The sequence below is a fragment of the Abramis brama genome (assembly GCF_963993115.1).
Source record: "Abramis brama genome assembly, chromosome: 17".
Classification (NCBI taxonomy): domain Eukaryota; kingdom Metazoa; phylum Chordata; class Actinopteri; order Cypriniformes; family Leuciscidae; genus Abramis; species Abramis brama.
Genome location: NC_139979.1, coordinates 7584551 through 7609247, shown reverse-complemented (window position 1 = coordinate 7609247; position 24697 = coordinate 7584551). Strand labels below are relative to the sequence as shown.

General features: G+C 37.0%; 1 protein-coding gene across 8 annotated transcripts in view; it reads right to left on the bottom strand.

The window, feature by feature from the left end:
- slc4a7 (solute carrier family 4 member 7) overlaps positions 1–24697 on the bottom strand; it is a 44831-nt gene that overhangs the window by 3860 nt on the left and 16274 nt on the right. For 2 of the 8 annotated variants that reach the window (XM_084089318.1, XM_084089317.1), the window contains exons 3-23: positions 23456–23599; positions 23181–23319; positions 20975–21135; positions 20701–20889; positions 16624–16739; positions 10855–11012; positions 10605–10692; positions 9292–9438; positions 8998–9101; positions 7998–8172; positions 7697–7830; positions 6668–6913; positions 6449–6554; positions 5838–5999; positions 5644–5757; positions 4566–4727; positions 4240–4491; positions 3446–3514; positions 3162–3335; positions 2688–2819; positions 2412–2503 (exon numbers count right to left, since the gene is read on the bottom strand). In XM_084089318.1, the coding sequence (XP_083945444.1) occupies positions 2412–2503; positions 2688–2819; positions 3162–3335; positions 3446–3514; positions 4240–4491; positions 4566–4727; positions 5644–5757; positions 5838–5999; positions 6449–6554; positions 6668–6913; positions 7697–7830; positions 7998–8172; positions 8998–9101; positions 9292–9438; positions 10605–10692; positions 10855–11012; positions 16624–16739; positions 20701–20889; positions 20975–21135; positions 23181–23319; positions 23456–23599 (3064 nt within the window). Of the gene's footprint in view, positions 1–1858; positions 2251–2411; positions 2504–2687; positions 2820–3161; positions 3336–3445; positions 3515–4239; positions 4492–4565; positions 4728–5643; positions 5758–5837; positions 6000–6448; positions 6555–6667; positions 6914–7696; positions 7831–7997; positions 8173–8997; positions 9102–9291; positions 9439–10604; positions 10693–10854; positions 11013–16623; positions 16740–19083; positions 19483–20700; positions 20890–20974; positions 21136–23180; positions 23320–23455; positions 23600–24697 lie in introns of those variants that run through there. The other 6 variants (XM_084089312.1, XM_084089313.1, XM_084089314.1 and 3 more) reach the window with 6 other exon arrangements.

Below are 24697 nucleotides of genomic sequence, written 5' to 3'. Positions count from 1 at the left end.
TTTGCTCCCTTGCTAAAAACTAAACATCAACCTCTTGGAATTGTTTTTCTTCTGTAAGGCCCGTCTATTGCATCTAGATTAGATAAAGTAACTATGAAAAGGAAACTAAGCAGATCTGAGACAAAATGGACAACCTTCCCAAACTACTACTTAAAAAAACAAACAAAACAAAAACACACTTTCAAAGTTTTTTGGACTTTGAAAGCAAAATCACATTCACAGGGCAACCTAAAGTGCAACTAGTGGTTTAATAATACCAAACTACACTACCATTTAAAAATTTGTTGTCAGTAAGTTTTTATTAGAAAGAAGTATCTTATTCTCACCAAGTGTACATTTATTTATCAAAAACGCAGAAAACCGTTATTTTAAATTGCAATATTTCACAAAATTACTGTTTTACTATTTGAATATATTTTTAAATGTAATTTATTCCTGTGACGGAAAAGCTGAATTTTTAGCATCATTACTCAGAAATCATACTAATATGCTGATTTGCTGCTCAAGAAACATTTCTTATTATTATTAATGTTGGAAACAGTTGTGCTGCTTAATATTGTTGTGGAAACCATGATACATTTTAGGATTCTTTGATGAATAGAAAATTCAAAAGAACAGCATTTATTTGAAATAGTAAAGCCATTTATATGCTGCGTCCAAAATCTTATAAATGCTGCTTTCGGAGGATGCATTCCAAGCTATGAAGGCTTCAAGGCACGTCAGAATTCAATGTTAGCTTCACTTCCTGTCTCCTGAGATACCTTTTGAAGGCAGCATAGATGTATCCTTCACTGCCTTTGATATCCCACAATCCTATTAAACCGTTACGCTGCCTCAGAAGTCTGTCCGAAATCAGTTTCAACAAGTCAGCTGCCTAAGTTTTCGGACGCAGCCATAATGTTACAACAGATTTGTCACTTTTGATACTTGCAAAAAAAAAGTATTAATTTCTTTAAAAAAAAAAAAAAAAAAATCTTACTGAACCCAAACATTTGAATGGTAGTGTACAGTATGTCTAAATTGTGTTTAATCATCGTGGAGGAAACCTCTGGTTTAACTTTGAACACAAATTTCATATGAATATAATTTTAATAATGATTAATCATAAAATATCTTACCACATAATTGCACAATTGGCCAGTCAGTATCAAGAAATCTAGAGAGCCATGTGTAACAATGTGGATTACTTTGGCCTTGAGAGTAAATTTACATAACTTGACTTCAACTGTCATTTGAATGTTTAATGAAAGTCTCTGCTCTAATTTGAATGCCTCTAATAATTATTTAAATAGAGTTAACCCTTCCGACATGGAGTAAAATGCTCTTGAAACCTGTTAGTGAAGTCTAACAAGTGTATTGGTCAAAGTCAAACAGTGGTCTGTCAATGAGCCCGTCAGTGGCCTGCCTAATTTGTTTAGATATTATTAAGCACTGGTTTACACATGGAATGTCGATTACTGAGCATTCAAGGTAAATCATAAGCAACAATCATCATCTGAAGCTGTTCTGCATTGTTAAAGGATGAGTTGAATGAGGTTTGTGTGTAGTTTCCCACCACTGTTAACCAATGCAAAGCTGTCAGAAGAAGATTTAGACTCGTAACCATGCACTCACACGGTGATGTGCAAAATACTCTGTGTTAATCAAATATAAGTGATGATTAACATTGTGAACTGGGGCAAATTCCAATCGGAAGAAAGCATCCTATGCCCTACACACTCCGGAAGGGAGAGCCTTTGAAGTGGGGACTTTGGAGGGAACAGGGCACTTCTCTTCTTCGGGCCCTGCATGTAGTCACATTTACCTAACGCATCTACTATTAAACACATTTCTTACCTATGAAACTTATTTAAACTTAAAATTGACAAAAATGTGTGTAATACATCACACAAAACAGCTTGAATAACTCTGTTTATACATGTTAACTCAAACTCTCCCACTTGAGGATCATGAGGATTCGTCACCCTGGGTCACATGACCATACTTCCTTTAGGTGACCTTCGAATGTTCCCTTCGCTAACAGACTTGTGGAAGGGCCCTACATGAAGGGATTCAGTTTGTAACACCCCTTCCAATGGCGCCCCCTTCCCAAAGTGCCTTTCAAGGGTGCAAAAACGCAGATTGGAATTTGCCCCTGTAAAGAGGGAGTATGCAGGAACCAGAACACAAACAGGCCTGCGTATAAGCAAAAGACCAACCACTCCGCTCGTGTGTTCCTCATATGAGGCGCCGGAGGCTACACTGTCAGATCTGTCTCAAAAGAAACAGGTCAAAACTTACTGAATGAGGCCAACACAGATTAAATTTAACCAGCTTAAGAGAAACCCATACAAAGAAATGCCTTATAATGCTGCAGTATAAAAGAGATCCCGTGAAATTTTTAAGTATGTGACTTATGAACCGTCACCAACCTGACTTTAAGGGCCTTCACGGGGATTCCCAGGTGACCACTACCATCAAAGGGGATCTCTATTCTTCCTGCCTCCATCATGCGCTGTGCTTCCTGGGCAGACACATTTAGACAAGAAAGGTGCTTAGTAAAAAAATCTATTAAGATGGAGCTTCAGAAATATTCTGAACCTGCTTATCATCAGAAGTAAAACAAAGCATCACATTGATGTTAAATGCATATGAAGAGGTACAGGAGAGCCATCTTTAAATTTTCAGTCAAAGTACTGATCAAATACCTCTTTTGCTTTTTTCTTTTTGTCATCTTCCTTTTTCTTCTTGCTTTCTGGCATTAGGTCATCCAACCAGCTAAGCTCCCTCTTCGTAAAGCAGAAATCTAGAAGCTTCCGCACAAATACCAGAGCAAGAACCTACAGAAGATGAATACAAGAACTGAGTAAAAAAAATGCCAACAATGGATGATGAGCAGTGCAATCTGAATGAAGATTAACAAAAAAAAATCATTTTTTCACCATTTCAAAATGCAATCTACGAGCATGCAGAGACCGAATCCAATTTTGGGCTGACACTCTGACATTTTTTTACTTATGAGCTTTTTTAAATTTTGTGTGGAAAAGCATGATCCAATCAAATCTGAGATGCATTGGAATTAAAGTGTAAATGCCTTTTGTGTATTTGATCTTTTTTAGCCTAATTGCATGTTAATGCCAGGTGTAAAGGGTACCTATGAGTGGGTGAGATTATATATTTACCATCATAGGGAAGACCACCGCGGCAGCAGTCGCTTTGATGACCCACAGCAGCACCAGGCAGGTGAGCTGAACTATTGTGAATATGTGAACCTTCCACAGCGGCACGTATCTCAGGTAGATCAGGTCAGGCTGGTGCTTTGCAGGCATCCCAAACAGCTTAATACGGTCAAAGAACTGCAGCGCAATGAATACAAACAACATGACCACAAATTCATCAGTCTTAGATTGAGCTGCCTTTATGAAAAAGAATCAATCCTGTATTGTGAATAGAAAAGTGCACTAACCTGTATGCCTTTGAGTGAGGACACACCCATGTAGAGGAACACTCCATACAACACAGGCATTGGTATAAACTATAAAGAAATTAGAAAAAAAGGGAAAAAATACCATTAACCCTGTAAAGCCTGACATAAATAATAGTCAGATTTTTTGTTTAAATGAAAATTTAAACAAAATATTAAAACAAATAAATATTTAAAATATGCAAATACCATATGTTTTTATAGAGTATCATATTCGATATATCAGGTTTTTAAGGCTCATACAGTATGATTTAGGAGAACGTGGAAAATAACACCTCAATTTTATTTAGAGGCCCAAACTGTGCAAAAATAAGCAATTTGTTGCAGTTGCTGATATTTATATGGCCAAAAAGTAAGATGAAATTCTGACAGCTTATAATGTAAATCATTGAGATCTTTATAACAGTATACTGTAGCAGACAACTTGCATAAAACTTAATATATTTTAACATGATTTTTCCAAAAAGTGATGTATGGATATTAATCAAGTAAACCTAAATTGCTTCAGTTCAGCAAGTGTTCATCTTGAAATATTAAAGATTTCACAGCAAAAGGACAAATGTACTATGACCTGAAGGAGGACCTTTTTAGAATTATACTAAAAGCTATCAATCAGACGACAGAAGGCATGTAGTAGATTGTGTACAACAGGTTTTTCAGCAAAGTTTTGATCATGTTGATAATTTAGAGGCCTTACATTTTTATGCATCAAATATGATACAGTAGACTTGCATACATTTCATAAAAAAAAATTCTGCACTATAAACTAAGCGTACCTTTAGAATAGATGTCATAAAGACAGAGAGACCCATAAGCACAAAGATCATGAGCCCAGTAACCCTCTGCTCACGGATGCCCAGGAACTTGGGCTGCTCTCCAGGGGCCGAACACTCCGACTCCACCTTCAGGCTGTTGACGTGAGAGATGGAGAGGACAGTGGCAGCGACGAACCAGGGCAAGCCCATCACAGAACACACGCCGAGCATCATGGCCACCACCAAAAGGTCAAGATGATACCCACAGCCTTTCTGCAGCAGAACAGAACCATGAGCACCAGCACCGCTGCAGTGCTCTGATAGGCTGGATTAGGTGTTCAACTGACCTTGAGCTTGTGTTCTTTACGGTTGATGATGACAGCGGTGATCTGCTGATCCATGAAGATGAGGATGGTGCACAGGAGGGCAGGGATGGCTGCTGCTATCAACGTCCATGTGGGGTTATCACCCAGAGGTGAGATCAGCCAGCCCCGATTCTTAGAGGTGGGCTACGGGACAGAAAAAAAACACTCTTTTTATGATAAACACAAAATGTGATTTATTAGGGGTGCACAATTGTTGTGCCATTTCGGCTATCAGCCTACATTAGAAACGGTTTTATTTATTGGTTATTTATTAGTGTACATGCTCCTTTCTCATATTTTTACATCTAGATCACCTTTGTCGTGATTTAATGCTCAAATAGTCAATTTTTAAAAGCACTAATAATTTAAAAACAGAGTTAAATCTTTTTCAGATATCTAAATGAATTTTAGTTTTTCATACAGTACATCATGTTGTGATGCCTAAATTCACTTGTAACATTTAAAATGATTGATTTTAGTTTTAAGTGCTTTTATTTTATTATTTTTTATATTGGTGCTCAGGAAACTTCTTTATCAATGTTGAAAACTGATTAACAGCTGGTTATTATTTTTTGTGGAAATCATGATAACTCTCAGAATAGTAAGTTTTAGCATGTTATTGAATATGGCAATGTTAATGTATTTGGTCTTGGCAGGCTTTATAGAAAAACAGGACAAGAGAGGTTAAATCAATAGTCAAAGCCCAGCATGATAACAGACAACAGAAACAGCTGGGGTGGTTTTAGAGTCAACTACACCCTGCTAAGTGTGTTTTCTGTTTGTTTTGGGCTGCTTACAACAAATTTGACCATTCAGATGATGATACACTCATTGCAACTCTTTTTTGGAGATATAAAGCAAGTAACTTCTCTGAGAAATATTGATTCCAACTTTTCTTAGTAAAATAAACATGGAGCAAATTTGGGGGAGTGGAAACAAAGGTCAAAAGTCCAAAAACCCTAAAACCAGCCAAACATGTTTTCTTGCATTGAGTTTAACGACTCATCAGATTACGATGAACAAAAAAATAAAAAATAATAGAAAATACCATTCATAGTACCTCAAATCTATCTGGGACATGTAGTTTAGGAGAGGGGATGCCCACCAAGTAATCAACCAAGGCCATAATCATGATGGTTAGAAAAACTGCAAAGTCACTGATGGAAGAGCGAACCTGTAGAGGATGGAAACTAAATGTTAGGGTAAATGACACTGTATCAGCACATGGTCAGGTGGAGGAATGACTCTACTGACCTTAGTGGGGAAATATCGCTTGGTCTTGAACTGCTTGAGGAAGGATGACAGGAAGAAAGTGGTGAAGAAGAGAATGACTGACCAGAACAATACATCAGGGATGTACGGGCCTTTATATCCACAAGCAGGACCCACAAACTCGCCATGGAGTACCTTGCAATCCTTTAAAGAGAGGGAGAAAATGACAATTACAACAAATAATAATTAAAGATGTTATTTATTTAGATACGGATACAAATGCTTTTAAAAATTAATTGTTTTTTATTAAATGAAATATTAATGCATATAGTGTTTCCTTTTTAGGTGATATTTCAAAAAGGTCAAGCTTCGATGATCAAGAAATTCTATTGAACAAAAAATGAAAATTATTTTACTTTTATTAAAGGTTCCATATAGATCTGATTTAGAAATAAATATGCTGTTAAGAAGTAGTTTAGTCATCATTTACTAATAAACGAGAATCTGGCAACTGGACACCTTTTCTGATGTCTTTTGAAATTGGACAGAAAACAATGAAAAAATTAAAATGTTAAATAAATGTGTAAATGCCGTTAATAGTATTTCATGTTAAAAGACACTTCAAGAGTAGTCTGAAAATATGAAATGCTTACTTTCACATTAAGCTCACTCCAGTTAATGGTCTCAGGAGTAAACCCTGACTGATTCCATGCCTGTACCATCTCCTCTGTGGTATTGGCTGGAGGTGAACACTGACATCTGAGGGAAAAATATGAAATAATTAGAATTAACGGGCCAAGTTTATTTTTAAGTTTATTTTCTAGCCTCTGAATATATGGTTTATTTATACACCAAGTTAAATACTTCCTTACGTGTAAAATGTGAGGTTGTCCAAATTGTCATGCATGTTGATAGGGTACATATCCCCCAGTTGGAAGAGTTTCTCCAAGGCCTCATAGATGAAAATGATGCAGATGAGAGCAGCGAAGGCTTCCTCTGTGAATCTTGTTATATAGCACACCAGAGAGCTGGCGTCTGTGGCAACCAGCACAAGGCACAAGAAGGCCGTCCACAGGCCAATGCTAGTGCGCAGAGGGAGGTACGACAGATTGTAGTCACTGTAGAGAGACAAATAGACATGTTATATGTTGCTCTTTGTAAAGGCATCTGCTAAATGAAGAAATATAAATATCTTCTACTGTCTGGATTATTCAATGTGTTTTTCTTCACTTCAATATAGAACCAAGCCAAACAAATTACGCATATTTAAACACTTCAAATAGTAGGATTAAACAAGTAGGATTAAAATGAGGCTATGCTGAACTTAAATGTGTTTTGTATCTCCAGAGCGCCGCGCCAACTCTTTTCTGCACCAGTAGATGGCGCCATGGTATGTATGGTTTAAAAATCAGCCTATCCTAAGAGAAAACAATCTCTGACATCTGAACAGACTGAGTAGTATTTACTCTTTACTAAAACTTTTTTAATGGATAGTTGATGAAATGCCAAGCAATGACTGCACTGTGACAAGTCACACTTAATTTAAAACTTTTTTATACAATAGTTTGTTACAAGCCAATCATTTGTACAAACGGTTAGTGCTGATATTTCATATAAACATCCGAGTGCTGAAATTTCATTAAATCACGAGTTTGTCAGCGATATAAACTGAATTGATTCATTAAGATGAACCGTTTGAACTGAATTAATAGAATGTAATACTGCAATAAAAATCTATATCTTATAAACAAACATAAAATAAATAAATAAACACACACAGACACATACATGCATACATACATGCATACATAAATATAAACAGTCAATCATTTGAGAATAATGCCTGAGGTACAGAATAAGGAGAAAGGAGTGACACTCTATTGAAAGTGAGTCTCTCTCACCTGCAGAACTTAAAAAGAATTTTCTCAAAAACTAGAACTGGCCCAGTGCTGCCCAGGATAGTGAGAGGCTGACCAGAAAACAGAGAGAAGGCCACACCGGTCAGTGAAGCTCCAAACAGAGACTCAATGGCACTCTAAAACAAACGCAGACAAAAGGATTGTCATCAAACTGTGGGAGAGTTTCAAGCAAAGAAAACAGCATTCTGTGGAAGTAGAAATTAAATATTTAAGGCACAGGAAAGGGCTACTCTCAGAGCTTTAATCCTCCATTGATCTTTCCAAGTCTACAAGTCTGACTCACTATGTTGTTTTTGGTGGCTTCACCCAGAAGGCCTCCGAAGGTGATGACGGGGGACATGCAGGCGCAATAGAGGAAAAGGATGGAAGCCAAACACTGCAGGCTGATAGCGTCCTTCACATCTCTCCAGTAAAACGGAGCTTTCCGCCTCACATCTAGCACCAGACCCCCGAATACCCTGTGACAATTGAATGACAAAAAAATTCAACCAGGTCATATTTACAAAAGCAGTGAGTAAAATAAATAATAATTTGAAGATGTCAACAAACAACAATAATAATAGTGTTGTTATTTAAAAGTAAACATACACACTTCATTATAATAAAATAGAAAATAAGCATTACTGTTGGTAATGACAGTGGAGTCACTACATTAAAGGAAATAAAATTAGGAAATGCATTTGAAAATTATATTATTTCTCATTTTGTTCTAATGGCTGTTTGGGTGTGCTGTATTTTCAGAGCGCTTTGGGGCTCTTAAAACACATCTTAATGAACGGCACTCTTACACAACCGTCTCCGGCCGGCCACTTAAGCTGCACATCAGAGGGGCGCCACTGTTAAATCTACTGCCTTTATTCAATACCTCCGACATGAAAGGCTTAGATAATTTGCACCATAAAAACATTTTTACCCCCCTCCACTTAATGCGTTTATAATAAGGTCCTCCTTCATCAAAAGAGACTTAAGTAAATCCAACATTACCCTCTCTCTCTCTCTCTCTCTCTAACACTGTGATCAGCAGGGTTCAGCTTTGACAAGCATTCATTCGCATGTCCTTAAAGTCCAGATGCCTTAATGGCTTAATGTAAGAGCACAACACATCTAAGTACGTCATTTATATAAACCCATCAGCCATACATAACAGAATCTCTCCTTTTTGATATATAGGTTAAGCCTCATATGAATCCAAAAACATACTAAAAGTGACCAACTTATAATATGGGTGATGTGTGTAAAAGAGTGTGCAGTATATAAGTGATGGAGGTTGTACTAGCTCTGACCGTCCTGTCCTCTTGAGTTCAGGTCCAGTGTGGTGTTCCTCTTCATTGATTATCTCTGATAGTGGAGCAGAGCCATTAGGCATGGAAGGCATCTTTCTCTTCTCCTGCAGCCATGAAAATGAAACAACAAAATGAAAGAGGCTAAAAAAAGAGCAACAACATCACCCTGTTAACCCTGTGGCTCATGGCTGGCTTCTTGCTGAGATTAAACCAACAACCTTCTGGTTACCACCTCTGAGCCATAACCATTACTCTACAACAGCCCCAACTCCATATCTCTCAGGCGATGATTACCTGAGACGGGACGCTCTTAGGCGGCTCGATTCGTATCGTGGGGTCCCATTCTCCTGGAGGCAGCACTGTCACCTGGTCCAAGAACTCATCTATGCCAGACAGAAGGTCATTCCTGTCTTTGGCTTTGTACGCTACATCATGAAAGATCTGTCATGGTGTTAGAGAAGGCAAGAGCATGCAATTATGCAGACGTAAATGGAACTGCTGCAATCTTAAATTTGTGATTATGAGTAAAGACAGTCTGAGCATAATTCAAAATCATCTCATACAGATCTACAGATCAAAAGTTTGGGGTTTAATGTTTTTTGAAAGTCTCTTTAGCTCACCAACGCTTCAATAATTTGATCAAAAGTATAGTAAAAACAGTATTGTGAAATGTCACTTTTCACACATATTCTAAAGTGTAATGTATTGTTGTGATGGCAAAGCTGAATTTTCAGCATCATTACTCCAGTATTCAGTGACACACGATCCTTTAGAAATCATTCGAATATGCTGTTCTGGTGCTCAAGAAGCATTTCTTATTATTGTCAATGTTGAAAACAGTGGTGCTGTTTAATATTTTTGAGGAAAGCATGATCAATTATTTGATGTATAAAAAGTTAAAAGAACCATAGTTTATCTGAAATAGAAATCTTTTGTAACTATGTCTTTACGGTCACTTTTGACCAATTTAATGCATCCTTGCTGAATAAAAGTTTTTTTTTTTTTACTTACTCTGAACAGAGGTTTTTCTGAACACAAATAAAATGCTACTGAAGGCTTAAAGCAGGGTTAGCTTATCCTGATCTTTATGGACCTTTGTCAGGGTAGATGCCATATTTAATCTGACATGAATGAAATCGAGGCTGTGAGGTTCAAAAGTCTGTCCAATATGCTGAACTGTAGTGTAACTTGTCATCAATTGTTCAGCTAAGGTCGGAGCCATATACTTGTGGGCAGCACGTGAAGGCTTTGTAGTTCAGAATCGTTACGGTAATTACAACATAATCCTAATTTGCAAGATGCAAAGGTTGTAAAAAATTAGACATGCCCTATAAACTTAAAACAATACAACTTATTATTGAATGGGGTGTACTTTATCTCTCACAGCACTGTATTCATTCAAATAAAATTATATTTACATTTATGCATTTTACAGATGCTTTTAATCAAGGTGACTTGCATTGTAATCAAGGTATACATTTTTTTCAGGTCATGAATTCTCTGTGAATTGAACCCATTACCTTGACGTTGCTAGGGACATGCTCTACTGTTTGAGCTACAGGAACACAGACTAAGACATACAGCATTGTTCAAGGGAAAAGCCTCACCTCATCTGTCATTAAAGTAGCTATAGACCTGCCAATCTCATGGTATTGGCCCCCTTTACCGAAAGGTCCCAACAGCAAGAAGAGAAACCTGTAAATAAAGTTGAGGAAATAAATAAAACTGCAAGAAAAGACTACATAAAAGGCTTCACATACATACCATAAGAAGAAACCTACTGAAGTCTCCCTGGGGTGTTATTTGTGTGCATTTATGTAAATGCAAGTTATGTTTTCATGGGTGCTTGAGCGCTACCTTGTTGGAACAGGAACTTCGGTCAGTCCAGTGAGAAGAACAGCAGGTGAGAGACGGATGAAGGCAATGATTGGACGCTCAAGGAAATCAACTTCCCCCACCAAAACATTCGAAGCCTCAGCGCCTGGAGGAATTTTCTTCATGAAATTCATGTCCACCTTAAGAGCACAAAAATGTAAAGATCAGGTACATAATGCTGACCTTAGACGTTTGTGTGTTTCTTCATGAACCTCAAGAATGGAGTATTGGTTTGCTGGGAGTGTGCAGTTGGAGTAATGCTGCCTTCAGATGCTATCGGGATTATCGTAATTACGAGTTTCCTAGTTAAAAATTGCACATGAACGACCTCCCAAATCGTATTTACCACTGAGAATCTTGGGGATAATTTTGATGCCCAATTCCCCGAGCTGGCCGTGCCATAAACTTTAAACATGGCCGAGGGGAGAATGATTTCTGCTGTGACTGGTATTCTACATCGCCTTGTCTTGTCGTTAAACTAGTGCATTTTTACATATATGAATAATCATTTGAAGCTCATTGTATGTTTTATACACAGTGAAAACAGCCTATTAGAATATGTATATGTTTGTCAATGAATGAGATGCTAAATATATAATTTGGCTGTAATACGATTTTCCCATTAAACAGGCAAAAATAAACCTGGTCTCCTCTATGATTCCCGTTCTTTCCAACAACAAAGCACTTGAACGCAACAAGCTCATAATCACAACTTCAGAAGAGGGAAGTAGGAAATTTTATGAAAGCATGTGAAGGCAGCATAAAGCCCAAAGTATACAGGGATGCCGTCACACTACATATTTTGTTCAACTGACTTCCATTCATACGCATGCGAATGCGTCAGACCTGAAACGCATGCTCATGCGAAAACAAAGCCACTTGAAGGCAAGCCTGCAAGGTTAGCAAAAAAAGTGTAACGCCTGTTAAAGCCGCGGTCACACTAGACTTTGAGCATGCAAAATTCCTTGAACACTGCAACGGTCGTGGTATGACGTCGTGCTCTGCAGCATCTCTTTTACAAACATGAATTCAAAATATAACAAATAGTAATACATTCAAAATGTAAAAATAAACAATCTACAGCTTTACTGCAAAAAATCTTCTTTTAATTCAGCAAATTGGTCATGCCGTGACGTATTAATATTCTACTGGTCACACAACCTCACGTGATGTGAATTTTTGAATTCGATCCATTTTTTTTAATGGATGTCAATGGAGAAGAGGCTTTACTGCGCTGAATAAACTGCTTTTGTGGGAAAACAGTTTATCATTTAATGAATCGACGGCCCATTTGCTAATCTTCAACATGTCTGGTCTTAAACGTTAATTTTGTATTGGTCTATTTTTAGAGTTTACAGCAAAAAAGCTGTTTTATAAGAGCAGACAATTGCGCAACAGGTATGATTTAGTACACGGCACTTCTCATTTATTTCTGTGGTATTCACAAACAGTGATCGACTGTCGCACAACTCTGAACAAAATTCAAAGACGTCAAGGATGTAATATGATTGGTTATGAAGGCACACATGATCCAAGTTAGCCGTTACACTTTCTCTAATGGTAGAGCCACAAACCGTCATATCTCCCAATAATAAGACCATATTCAATGGAAAATTTTGCATTTCACAGCATTTCAAAGTTCAATTTTGGAAAACTTGCTTGCAAATTGATGCGAATTCATATCACATGAAGACGTGTGACCAGTAAAAGATCGATACGTCACGGCATGACCTCCTGAACTGCAAGAATGCATATTTTTGCAGTAAAGTCAAGTAGATTGTATATTTTTACATTTTGAATGCATTACTACGCAGGCAGTTGACACATGCACTCAAGAATGTTTCATATTTGTCCAGTGTCTCTGCTATTTTTCTCCAGAAGTTATAACCAATACAAATGTCTTTGTATTTTGCGGCTATCTCATAACACCCTCACACAATCGCTTGTCAATCTGGGCGTCTATTGTTGTTGCAGTCTCTGGTATTGTTTTGTTGTTCCGTCTCTTTCATTTAGTTTTCTACTGTGAAAAATGGCCCGGGTCAGTGTTGCCAACTTATGGAACAACTGATTAGTGCAAAACAAATTCAATGCACATGTGCAATCTGCACGTACAGTACATATGTACTATTCTGGTGACATAATTTGCATCACGCGCAATGTACGCGGAAACTAAAGTATACTTTGGGCTTTTAAACCACATTCCACAGTATTACAAAAACCAGACCCGGAAATCAAACTAGTTTAGTCTAGTGATGTGGTTCTTTATTTCCGGTAATCATGCAGTAATTAAAAGGTTTCAAGACTTCAGGAACTAAATTTCTGCCAAACTCTGGCTAAGCCAGTTTAACATGGTTATTATCAATGACACTTCACATACACTATGAAACGCACAAAAATAAATCTTGAGAAACAATTCTATGATGAACCATTGACAATGAACAAAAGCAACAATTACACAACCAGCTACTATACCAAACCACTGACATGTGAGAGAAAAGTGATATTTCACAATCCACAGGACAGCAGAATGTAGACCAGTTCAGTCTGGAGAAATGTTTTTTCTCTTAGCGAGTCACGTTTTTCTAACCAGGATCAGTATACATGGGAAGATGTCACCTAACTCCTAACAAAATAGGACATCATCTGAAGTTGAGGATCAATTGCAGAATGAAAATAAGTTATTGAACAACCCAGGTACTTTTAACACCCAAAAAACATTGTCTAACTTCTTCCAAGACAGGTGAACATTCGTTAAAAAACAGGTTTCAATAGCATTTCAGTCTAGGGTTTCTGTGTTATTTTGAAACAAAGCTGTCATAATGAAACTATGACCGTGAGAATTTGTTTAAACCAATACTTCACTATGTTTCAACAGCAACTTCAAGTAGAGCCTCTCTTTGCCACCCTTACTGGCAACAATAGCTGCAATACAATACAGCATCAATAGTCTCAATGATAATGAACATTTAAAAAAATATATATATGTAGTAAATAAATATGTAGTAAAATAAGTATCAACTCATTTGCAACATAACAGAATACTAAAGACACTTTAAAATAAGCTTTAAATTCTTAACATTAGCAAATGCATTCGGTATCATAAAATAAATACTTTTACAGCACTTATTATTCTAGGTTTTACAGCATGCATTAATCTATGTATTACGAAAAAAGAATATAAATTAACAATGAACAGTTAACAATAGTTTTTCACTGCCTTATACCTAATGCATTAACTAATGTTAACAAATTAAAACATATAATATTATGGTAACACTTTACAATAATATCATATAAAGAATTAAATAAAAACACACACACATCAGTTGACCGCTATTTTGGACTCACCCCAAAACTAACCTGTGTTAACATCCCACAAGAATATTGCTAATAAAATGACCATATTAAGGCATTTTCCATTGTGAAGTACTGCAACATTAAAACAGAAACATTGTTCCTTTTCGCAAGACACTTCAAACATCACTTATCACGACACACAATACAGTAATCAAAACATGGTTAACCACTCAAGAACACATCACAGAAGATCAGAGCCACAAACACAACCTCATGAAGCACTCGATGACGACACACTGGAAGACAGTTATAATGATGAGAGACTTACTGTAGGCCTTTTGCTGCCCCTTCCCAGAGAGCTGCAACTACAGTGAAAAGAGGATTGGCTGTCCTGATACCAACCAGACAGACATGGAGAGTGTTCAGTGTTCTGAATATACCTGCCATCTTGCCATGAGACTTATGTTCAGAACTATCCCCTTCCATTAATTAAACAGGTAATCTGATGCATTTAAAAAAATGCTATCAAAATTTTGCCCTGGGGTCCACTTCAAAAATCTTTTTTGCACCATTGTCCAAACAAATTGTACCTCCATCCTTCACTTACAACCTCCGTGAAAAGCCTGAATTACATTGTGACATTTGAACAAAAGTGTTGGTGGTGAAAACAATCCCTGGCCGAAAACAATCCCTGGAATTTTGGATTCAGATAAAAAAGATAATGGCCTATATCTGATATACATTCTCTGAGACTGATAACAAAAAACCTAGGGCTGAAAAAATTCTCTGATAAAAAAAGCTATTTAAATTGTGATTTAAAATGCGTTTTTAAGAGCTCCAGGTTTGCTGTGCTTGTTTGTAGGGTTGCAAAATATATTGCGATTCAATTATTATTAAAATAATACAATTATTTTATTATTAATTAAAATTAATAAAATATTAAAAAATAAAAATAAACAAAATAAATATATTATTACAACTGTAATAAAACGATTGTATTTTAAATAAAAAAATAGAGTATTTAATAAAAAATAATAACAATTTTATAGTACAACTGTCAAATACTACCCTGGTAATCCAGAGTTCTCGCGAGAGCACAAGTTGAATTTGCTCAGCGAGTTTACTCTGGTGTCGAGTAATGATGCTCATTAAATATGCCCCTCGATCTGAGCTGCACCAATCACATCGGGTTATCTGATATAGGCGGGCCAGAGGCGAGCTAAAGAGATGACGACAGAGCTGTGACGTCGAAGTCATTAGTAAACATTGCAAGATGTCTATGGATGAACACCAGTTGTTTGAAACGGCTTTGGCCGCTACAATGAACGAGTTAGACTTGGCTTTTTATCTAAAAGAGGAACAGAAGACGCCGCTCGAATCGTTCCTTTGCAAGAAGGATGTTTTTGCTGTTTTGCCGACCGGATACGGCAAGAGTCTAATCTACCAGTTAGCTCCGCTGGTAGCTAAGCGTATGGGGTTTATTGTTGTGATTGGTCGTAGTGTTATCCAATTGCGTGTAGTGACATTTTCAAATGCATGCTTGGTGCCGCCCCTCGAGCTGGGCGATTTTCATTAGTCGACGCCAGACCATTAATCTTTTACCAGGCTAGTCAAATACTACAACCAGATCGGATTCAGAACGATGATCAAAACATTGATGGAGTAGATCTAGACCAACAACACCCCTAATGCTTGTACAGTCCGATACCTCATCCTGGGTCGACATTTCATTCAGTAACATTAGGCAGTTTTGATTTATATGCTCTTAAATGTTGGTGATCACGTTATTTTACATATGCATAAGATTACATAATATTGCTTGTTTCAGTTTCTTTTTCGCTTGTGTTTTGATCAGGATAATCAACGTATACGTGTACATATACGCAATATGTATAATAGCGCGCCCTACCATATAACAGTGAAAAACGGAAAGTCCGAAAATTCCGTCAATGGTGGGGAAAGAGTTGAAAGTCCAAAAGTGCTTCAAATTATACAAAGCATTATTCACAGTGCTTTTAAATATTAAAACAAGTAAAACAATCCTTCTTATCCAACAGTTATTTCACAAACGGGCTTACTATGAATCACTGGGATTAAGAAATTATACATGCCACAGTCAAGTTTCTTTTATAAGAGTTAAATGACAATAGGTAGATGAACTAGAAATAATGTAGGTCTCATGATCATTTGAAAATTATTTTTGGTAGTGTAATATAAATACTGTGTTTTTAGGTTGTTGTTTTTTTGGGGAGCTTGGCAGCCCCTGGTCACTGTGCACTTTAGTAGCATGGAAAATAGCATGAACGTTCCTGTCCAAGACCTTCTATTATGTTCCAAAGCCAAGAGAGAAAAATGATGAGAAAATAAATGACACAAATGTCATTGTTGAACTATTCCTTTAAGTGATGCCTATCCACAACATTTACAACAGGATGTGTTGCAGAGGAAGCTCACCTTGCTAAAGTCCACAGTGCTGTTTTCCCGGCTGCCACCACCGCCATTCATACGGCTTTCACTGGGCTTACTGTTCTCCAGGTTCCCCGGGGCCGACTGGGGGGATGCAAGGAGACCTGTTGGGATGAAAAAAAAAGGAAAGAGGTGGAGGACAGTGTTATATGTGTGTTGAGCTTTAATATGCAGGAAAGGTTAACTGCACACTTATTGTGTGGTCTAGTGTGTGGACATGCAGAGCAAGTCACATGCTTTCTGAATAACATCACACAGCAGTGTGTACGCTCGTGGATGCTATGCTGTAAGGTTGAATTTTAAACATTTAGAAAGTGATCATTCAGATTTTCCAACCCACAGATTTTGTTGGATAGAAATCAAACCTTTTTTATGGAATGACAGGATGAGTTCATTTGAGGAGAGCATTAAGGCTAAATCATTAAATGAGGTCACCATGAACTGTTCCTGGCTTCTGTGAGAATTTTAGCTTCACACAACGATCGAAAACATCTCCCAATATCCATAAAGAGGCACAGTAAAACTGTAGGCCTGGGGTGACATTTCATGGAAACAAACTCTCCTGCTATCTGAGCCTTCCGCTTGACGTCATGCTAACTTAAAAATAAAGGGAGCAAAATTACCCTCCTTCTATGGTCTTCCCTGTAAACACATGGAATGGAAATCAGCCACTGCAATTGTTTAATGTCACTGCCTCCTTGCTAGGGCCTGGTCAGGCACTCAGAACAGAGGTTTGCGAGCACGCGAGCTGCACATTCTGCCAACATGAATGCAGCAATGTACAACATGGAGCAACTCCATGACATCACCCACTCCCATTTCAACAGGCTCAGTTTACACTTGAAGTGTATTCCAAGAGGCCAATGACCTAAAGTGTCACGGGAAGCTCTCTGCTCCTCAGCATGACATCATTTATTAGCAACTGTGAGGTACTACCACCCTTTATAGTTTTCTTAATTTGTGGTGATTCGTTTTATTGATCTGGTTTCTTGTGTGCATATGCTCCAATAGCTAGAACAGAACCCTGTGCCCTCATCGATTGTGGAAGACTTTTAACAAACCCAGACAGTGGTATTAATAATAAAAAATAAATATGTCAGAGGTGCAAATATAAACACTTTTTGAGACCACTGTACTTCATACACCAGAAAAGTCTGGTCTAAAAAAAAAAACTATATAAAACATCAAAGAGAACACATGAGCATTGCAGATGCTGCTACTGGATGTTCTGTATACAAATCTGCATTCTCAGGGAAAGATAAAACAGGGTACCAAGTTTAAATGTCTCATATGGGTAGTCAAGCACTTTTTAAAATATCTGATTGACTGGACATGGTGAAACTCAAGAAAAACCTGTGGGGACACGGTGTGACACAAGAAGACATTCAAATACTTAGGGTGAGAGAGGGAAAAGTGGGACTGAGACAGGTCAGAAAGAGACAGGAGAGAATGTGAGAGAGTGTTGGAGGTATTGTGTTGAAAGTAGCGTGTATTACATAATCAGATTGTTTTTACTGACTAATACAATTGATTTTAATGTATGACTGCAGATTTGGGTTTATAATTAATGAAAATATAGATTTTAAATATTTTATGTTAATATATTTATATAATAATATATTTTATGGTTAAAATGCAAGCTTTATTAATGTATAAACACACACACACACGCACACGTACACTTTCCTGCTGAAGTTTGAATTTAGCGAGATGTTGGTGAGAGATTTCAGGTTTACATTTACATTATTCATTTTATATTATACATTAATTTTTATATATATATTTTAACTTTTCAAAAGTTTGGGGTCAGTAAGATTTGTGTCTCTTAAGCTCACAAAGTCTGCATTTATTTGATCAAATGAGAAGAATCAACAGTAATATTGTGAAATATTACAATTTAAAATAACTGTTTTTTATTATGGTTTAAAATATAATTTAAGAGATGGCAAAGCTGAATCATTGTTACTGTCACATGATCCTTCAGAAATCATTCTAATATGCCGATTTGCTGCTCAAGAAACATTTCTTATTATTATTATCATCATCATCAATGTTGAAAACAGTTGTGCTGCTTAATATTTTTGTGCAAAGCTGCAAGCATGATACTTTTTTCAGTATTCTTTAATGAATAGAAAGATAAAAATAAAAAAACATTTGATCAATATAATGCAGCCATGCTGAATACAAGTATTAATTTCTTTTAAAAAAATCTTACTGAATAAAATAAAATAAATAAAAACGTTTTTAACAGTAGTGTATGTGCCATAATCGAAAAACAGAATACTCAAACTGCACATTGCTACTTAGGACACAGTGTAGCACATTCATTTCGTATTTAATGTAATTAGTTTTCTGGACTCAAACACTCATGACAAATCTAAAAAGAGTGTGAGGCTGAGCAAGTGTATCATGCAGGAGACACATCATGCTGATGGGCTGGATATTTGCCTGACTGCGGTAGGGACAATTGCTGTGCCAGCCTGTTCGGGTCATGAACCACCTTCTCATCCTGAGTGGCGAGAGACAGTGACTGCGGTTCCTCCTCCTCCTCGGGCGGGAACACCACGACCTCTGGAATGTCCTCTCTCTCTCCCCGAGCCACCAGCAGCTCAGGCCCCTGCTGAGAGGGTCCTGGGGAGCGGAGAGATGATGAAGCGCGGTGGGCGGTAGGGGGGGTGTTTTGAGGGGTGGCAGAAGGGGTGGAGTTGGCGCTGGGCAGAAGCAGGTTGAAAATGATGGAGGAACGGGAACTGCGGGAGTCTCTGGAGGGACGGCGCGAGCTGGGGGGAGTGGAGGTGGAGTAGGTACGTCTAAGGAGGGACAGACGGGAGGCAGAGAGACCCTCCCCTGATGGGACCAGTGCAGGAGGTCAAAAAGGATGAGGAAAAGTATGAAGAGAGGAAAACAAAGTAAACAGACTGCGGACGGAATAAAATAACATTGATGAATAAATTAAAAGCAAAAATGTTGAGATGAGGGAGTTGGGAAGGTTAGAGTGAAGTGAGGACGTGAGATGGCGGCAAGAACGGAAAGTGCAAATCAGTCACGATTCAACACCCAGAACCATCACATGACCATCACACGCTGATCGTCAACATTTTAATAAATCAGGCTAGCTTGTAGTTTGCTATCACAGAACCCACATTCAACTCTGAGAATCAGAGCTAGGCCTGTTTCACAGAAGCAGCACTCAAGTAGCATTTCAGAACAGAGACCATTTTTGTAATGCAACACTCTCAACTAATACCAATACTATATTTAATCAATATAATATTTTGCTATACAAGTTATGAAGCAAAAAAAGGAGCAAAATATTATTTTCTTTAAAAAAAACTAAAAACTGTGAGCTGGGTTTGAAGCTAGTTCCAAATGTGCCGTGAAACAAACATGCAGCACTTTCAGTTCAGTAGGTCTGTCTGAATGACTGAATCCAAATGATGATTTAAAAATAGATTTTTGGAGTTCTGCTCAACGTATATTAATCACCATTTGTATGTAAGCTACTGTTCAAAAGTTTGGGGTCAGTAACATTTTAAAAAATTATATTAAGAAATTAATATTTTAATTTAAATTGTTAAAAAGTAAAAGCATTTTTCATAATAAAAAATGAAGAATATTTCGTAATATTACTGTTTTTACTATATTGTTTATTGAAAGAAATGCAGCCATGGTGGAGCATGAGAATTCTTATTTTAAAATATATTTTAAAAAATCCTACCGACCCCAAACTTGAGCTCTTCATTGATATAAAGTTTTTAGTGTGAGTAAAGACAGGAAATGCAACCAACACAGCACACAATGATGACCTGAAATCAGTCAGTGAAATGCACCATGCACTTCACATTCAAATCCAATGCTTTTAGCACCGAAGAAACGGAACATCTAGTCACATACACTCCCAGCCGGACGTCTTTAACAACAGCTGGCCACAGGCACAAGGACCCTATGCACCCCTACTTTCCTTAATTTCTTGTTTTTGAGTGGGAACAAAAGATCAATAAGCAGTGGATTTAAGAGAATCTAATTAATATTAGAAAGAAAGTCAAGCACAGCAAAAGGTCTCACCATTCCTCTCAAGCAAATGCGGGTCTGAATGTTTCTTGCCTATGTCGGCGAAGGAGCGTACGAGCGGGATGCGATTGCTGAGCTTCTTCTCATTCTGGTGGTGATGCCTCTTCATCATGGCTTCACGCACCTTCTCCCTCAAACTCTCATCCAGCTGCTCGGACGCCACCATGTTGTCCAATACCATGTCTGGGAGCAGAGAGACCTTCATTTTTTTAGACGTTCATTGTGTTCATGCTGAGATATAAGGGTTTATCTAACAGCCAAATGTTACCTGCTATCTCCTCAATGGTGTTTGCTCTCATGTCCAGCATGACAGTGCCATTGAGAATGCAGCTCCGTAACTCAAACAGGCTGTGCAGGGAAAGTGTGGCGACATAAGGCTTACTCCAGCGATCTCCTCCATCCTCTACATCCTCCTCAAACTTCAACCACCTGCAACAAATAGGATTTGATGTTGACCATGTATTAAGACAAGTATTTTGACACATTCTGGTGGACAAATGTTCAGGTTGTCCATAGTTTATGTGATGAACTACAGTACATCTGTGGTGAACTTGAGAGGAAATGACATCATACAAAACTATCTTTTTAAGTCCTTCTAAAGTCTTTGTGAAAATGGAAACGAAAAATGCTCTGATAAAAGGTCTAGCTTTATGTTGTTAGCAGAATATATGCCACTTGGTTTGATAGTTGGTTATTAAATACAATGACTTTCCGACATTTTAAAACGTGTCCAAATACTTTTTGGGGCCAATGATACCATTATATTTTTAAGACCAAAGCTGAAGTCCATGTCTAGAGAAAAGAGTGGCAACTGGTTAATATAATAAGGATTAAAAATGTTACATGTGTTTTACAAAAGTTACATGTGTTTTATATCATATTCATACCCAATTTGCTTCAAAAAAAAGAAAAAAAGAAGCACATTATCCATTGAGAACATTTTGGAACTGGTACACTTTTGTTCTGTTAATCAGCCAATGCAAATAATTTCAAAATGGCCCTTTATGATGTAGTGACTAAATTAAATAAATATATAATGAAATTATATGCTGCAATAAACAAATAAAAAAATTTTTAGAAACAAATAAATAAGGCATGAAATACATAATTTTGATGAAACATGATGAAACCACCTGAAATACACCGTAAAATTGAAAACTTAATGAATTACGAAATGAAATACACATTGAAATAAAATGAAGCAGACAATATAAAACAAATCAAATAATCACAAAATAACAATTCATAATTAAATGTTCAATCAAATAAAATCAATAAATTAGTCTAAAAGTGTATTTCATGCCTTATTTATTTATGCTTACATTTCATGATGCATTTAATAACTTTATATTAGGGCTGACTTCTAATAGTCGAGGATTCGACGATTCGATTCGGAGAGGTCTGATTCGACTATGAACCTCATAGTCGAATACATGGGCATCAGTTTGGTTTGAAATGTGCTGGGGACAGAGACGCATTCGCATTTTCAGAAGGGCTGGGTACAAAAAAATATTTTCCGCTTTCGCGCAGGTCATGTTTTGAAAGACGATGTCCTGTAGCTTACTAATGTAAATAAATAAAAATGTATTCAAAAATCTGCTTCACATTTTCAGCAGGGCTGCAGAGCGGCTGTGGGTTGACTCCATACGGTTCTCATGGGCTTTATATATAGGCTAAGTCCTAACGTGAAAAAAGCTTTACGTGGTTTAATGTACCTAAACAATGATTACCAAATTTCCCTCTCATATTGCTCCTCATAACCACTGAAAATGGTCAAAAAAATCGAACCCAGAATCCAATTATTATGGACGTTATCTGATATTAAGCGTTTCTGCTTCACATTTTCAGCAGGGCAGCGGAGCGGCTGTGAGTTGACTCCACACGGTTCTCATGGGCGTGAAAAAGCTTTACGTGGTTTAATGTACCTAAACAACGATCACCAAATTTCTCTCTCATATTGCTCCTCATGTTTATGAAATGTTATGATATATGTGATATGTTTTGTTCATCTGGCTTTAAATGAATAAAAGGTATTTGTTACACACCATGTTTTTCTTTTCTTTCTTTTTTTAGCTCTTTTGTTTGAAATGGAAAAAATCTAGCTGCTATCTAAAAAAAAAAAAAGAAAAAAAAAAAGGTTTGACTATCAGTCGACTACGGCAAAATCTAACGAATCAGATTCGACTATGAAAATCCTTAGTCGAAAACAGCCCTACGTTATATATTTATTTATTTAATTTAGTCAGTGTTAAATCGCCATAATTATCAGCTAATTAATCATTTTGGCCAATATATATATATATATATATATATATATATATATATATATATATATATATATATATATACATACACATATATATACATACATACATATATATATGTGTATGTATTATAGTAGTTTACAATAAACCAGTACACACAAGAACACCCAATACACACATGCACTCTCAGTCTTCATTTTGTGTCCTCACCTGGCTGTCTCTTTCCACTCGTAAGCATTTCCGTCACGGAAGGACAGCTCGTCGAGCTCAGTGAAGAGGTCATGAGGAATGTGCTCCTCATCATCATCCTCAGTGCCAAGGATAAACTGGACCCTCTGTGAGGGAGTGTCTGCAGCCATGAGTAAGAGAGACCAATGCCAATGAGTCAAGATACTTAGACAAAATACACAGGAATAAACAGGAAATTATTACCATTCCTTCATTTAAACTAGCTGCACTGAGACATTCTAGACTGTTATTCTTACCGTACGTTGGTGATTCTCTCCCGTCCTCTCGCTCAGACCCTCTGTCCTTCCTTTTCCGATGGTGCTTATGACCACGATGCCGATGTCTACGTCTGCTTTGTCTTCCTAAAGGTACATGTACACCCACATAAACTGCCCTGTGACCTATAAAGAGAAAGACTTTATCCACCTGTCCTGTACTGCATGTGAGGAGTCCCTTTTAAAGTCCGTAAAAGGACAAGAAAAAGAAGACACCAAATACAACGTACAAACAATGTTCCAGACACACAAGCTGAATTATTCATTGTCTGAATTGCTTATCTCAGAAGTAAGCCCTTCCTGAACCACATTTAAATGCGCAAAAACAAAAATGTTCCCGACAAACTGCAAACAAATGCACAATGATGCACAAGATCTACCCAAAACACATGGACTCCATCCACTAATAATAAGCACAGGTTTATATTAGCACTTACTGGTGTGTGTAAAGACATAGCAAGTTGTCTAAAAAAAACCTTAAAAATAAAACCCTAAAACTTCGATATAGAATTTGAAATGCGACAAGCAAATTTAAGCATCACAATAGTCTAATATACAGTATGAAAACTGAATATTCATTTTGAGATTTGTTAAATATTACATTTAAAAGTGTTATTAAATTATAATTGTTCTCAAAACCTAAACTTTGATTGCATGTTATTTTAAGGTGACATAGTTACATTATACTTACTCAAATAAGTACTGAGTAATATTAATTTACAGTTAGGGTTTGGTTTGTTTGTGGAGTTAGTTATGCCCAAATATATATGCCCAGAATAAACATTCACATTATCCCATATCATTCAATACAGAGAAAAAAACTCTTATATCGGTGGATAATCAATATGGTACCTGTATATCCACCAAGAAAACTCTAGCATCATGGAGGCCGGTATTTTTAAAACCAAACCCCTTGAATAAAATGAGACAAATGCTCCGATGTTCCAGTACAAATATCCCAAACTTCTGCAGAGCAACCCTCCTAAACTAAATATGACACTGTGAACAAACTGTGCAAGAAACCCGGTGTGCTTTAAAAAAAAAGACATAAATAACATCTTAACTGTCTCTGGCGTGCTTTAAGGAAAGCTTAAAAGTTAAGTCTGCCACCCATCCTTGAGTTTTTGTGTTGAAGGAAGATTTCTGGGAAGCAGAAGCTGCATGCGTCACAAGAATGATGTCAAAAAGAAAAGGAAAAAAACCCCCAAGAAATTTGAACCTAAC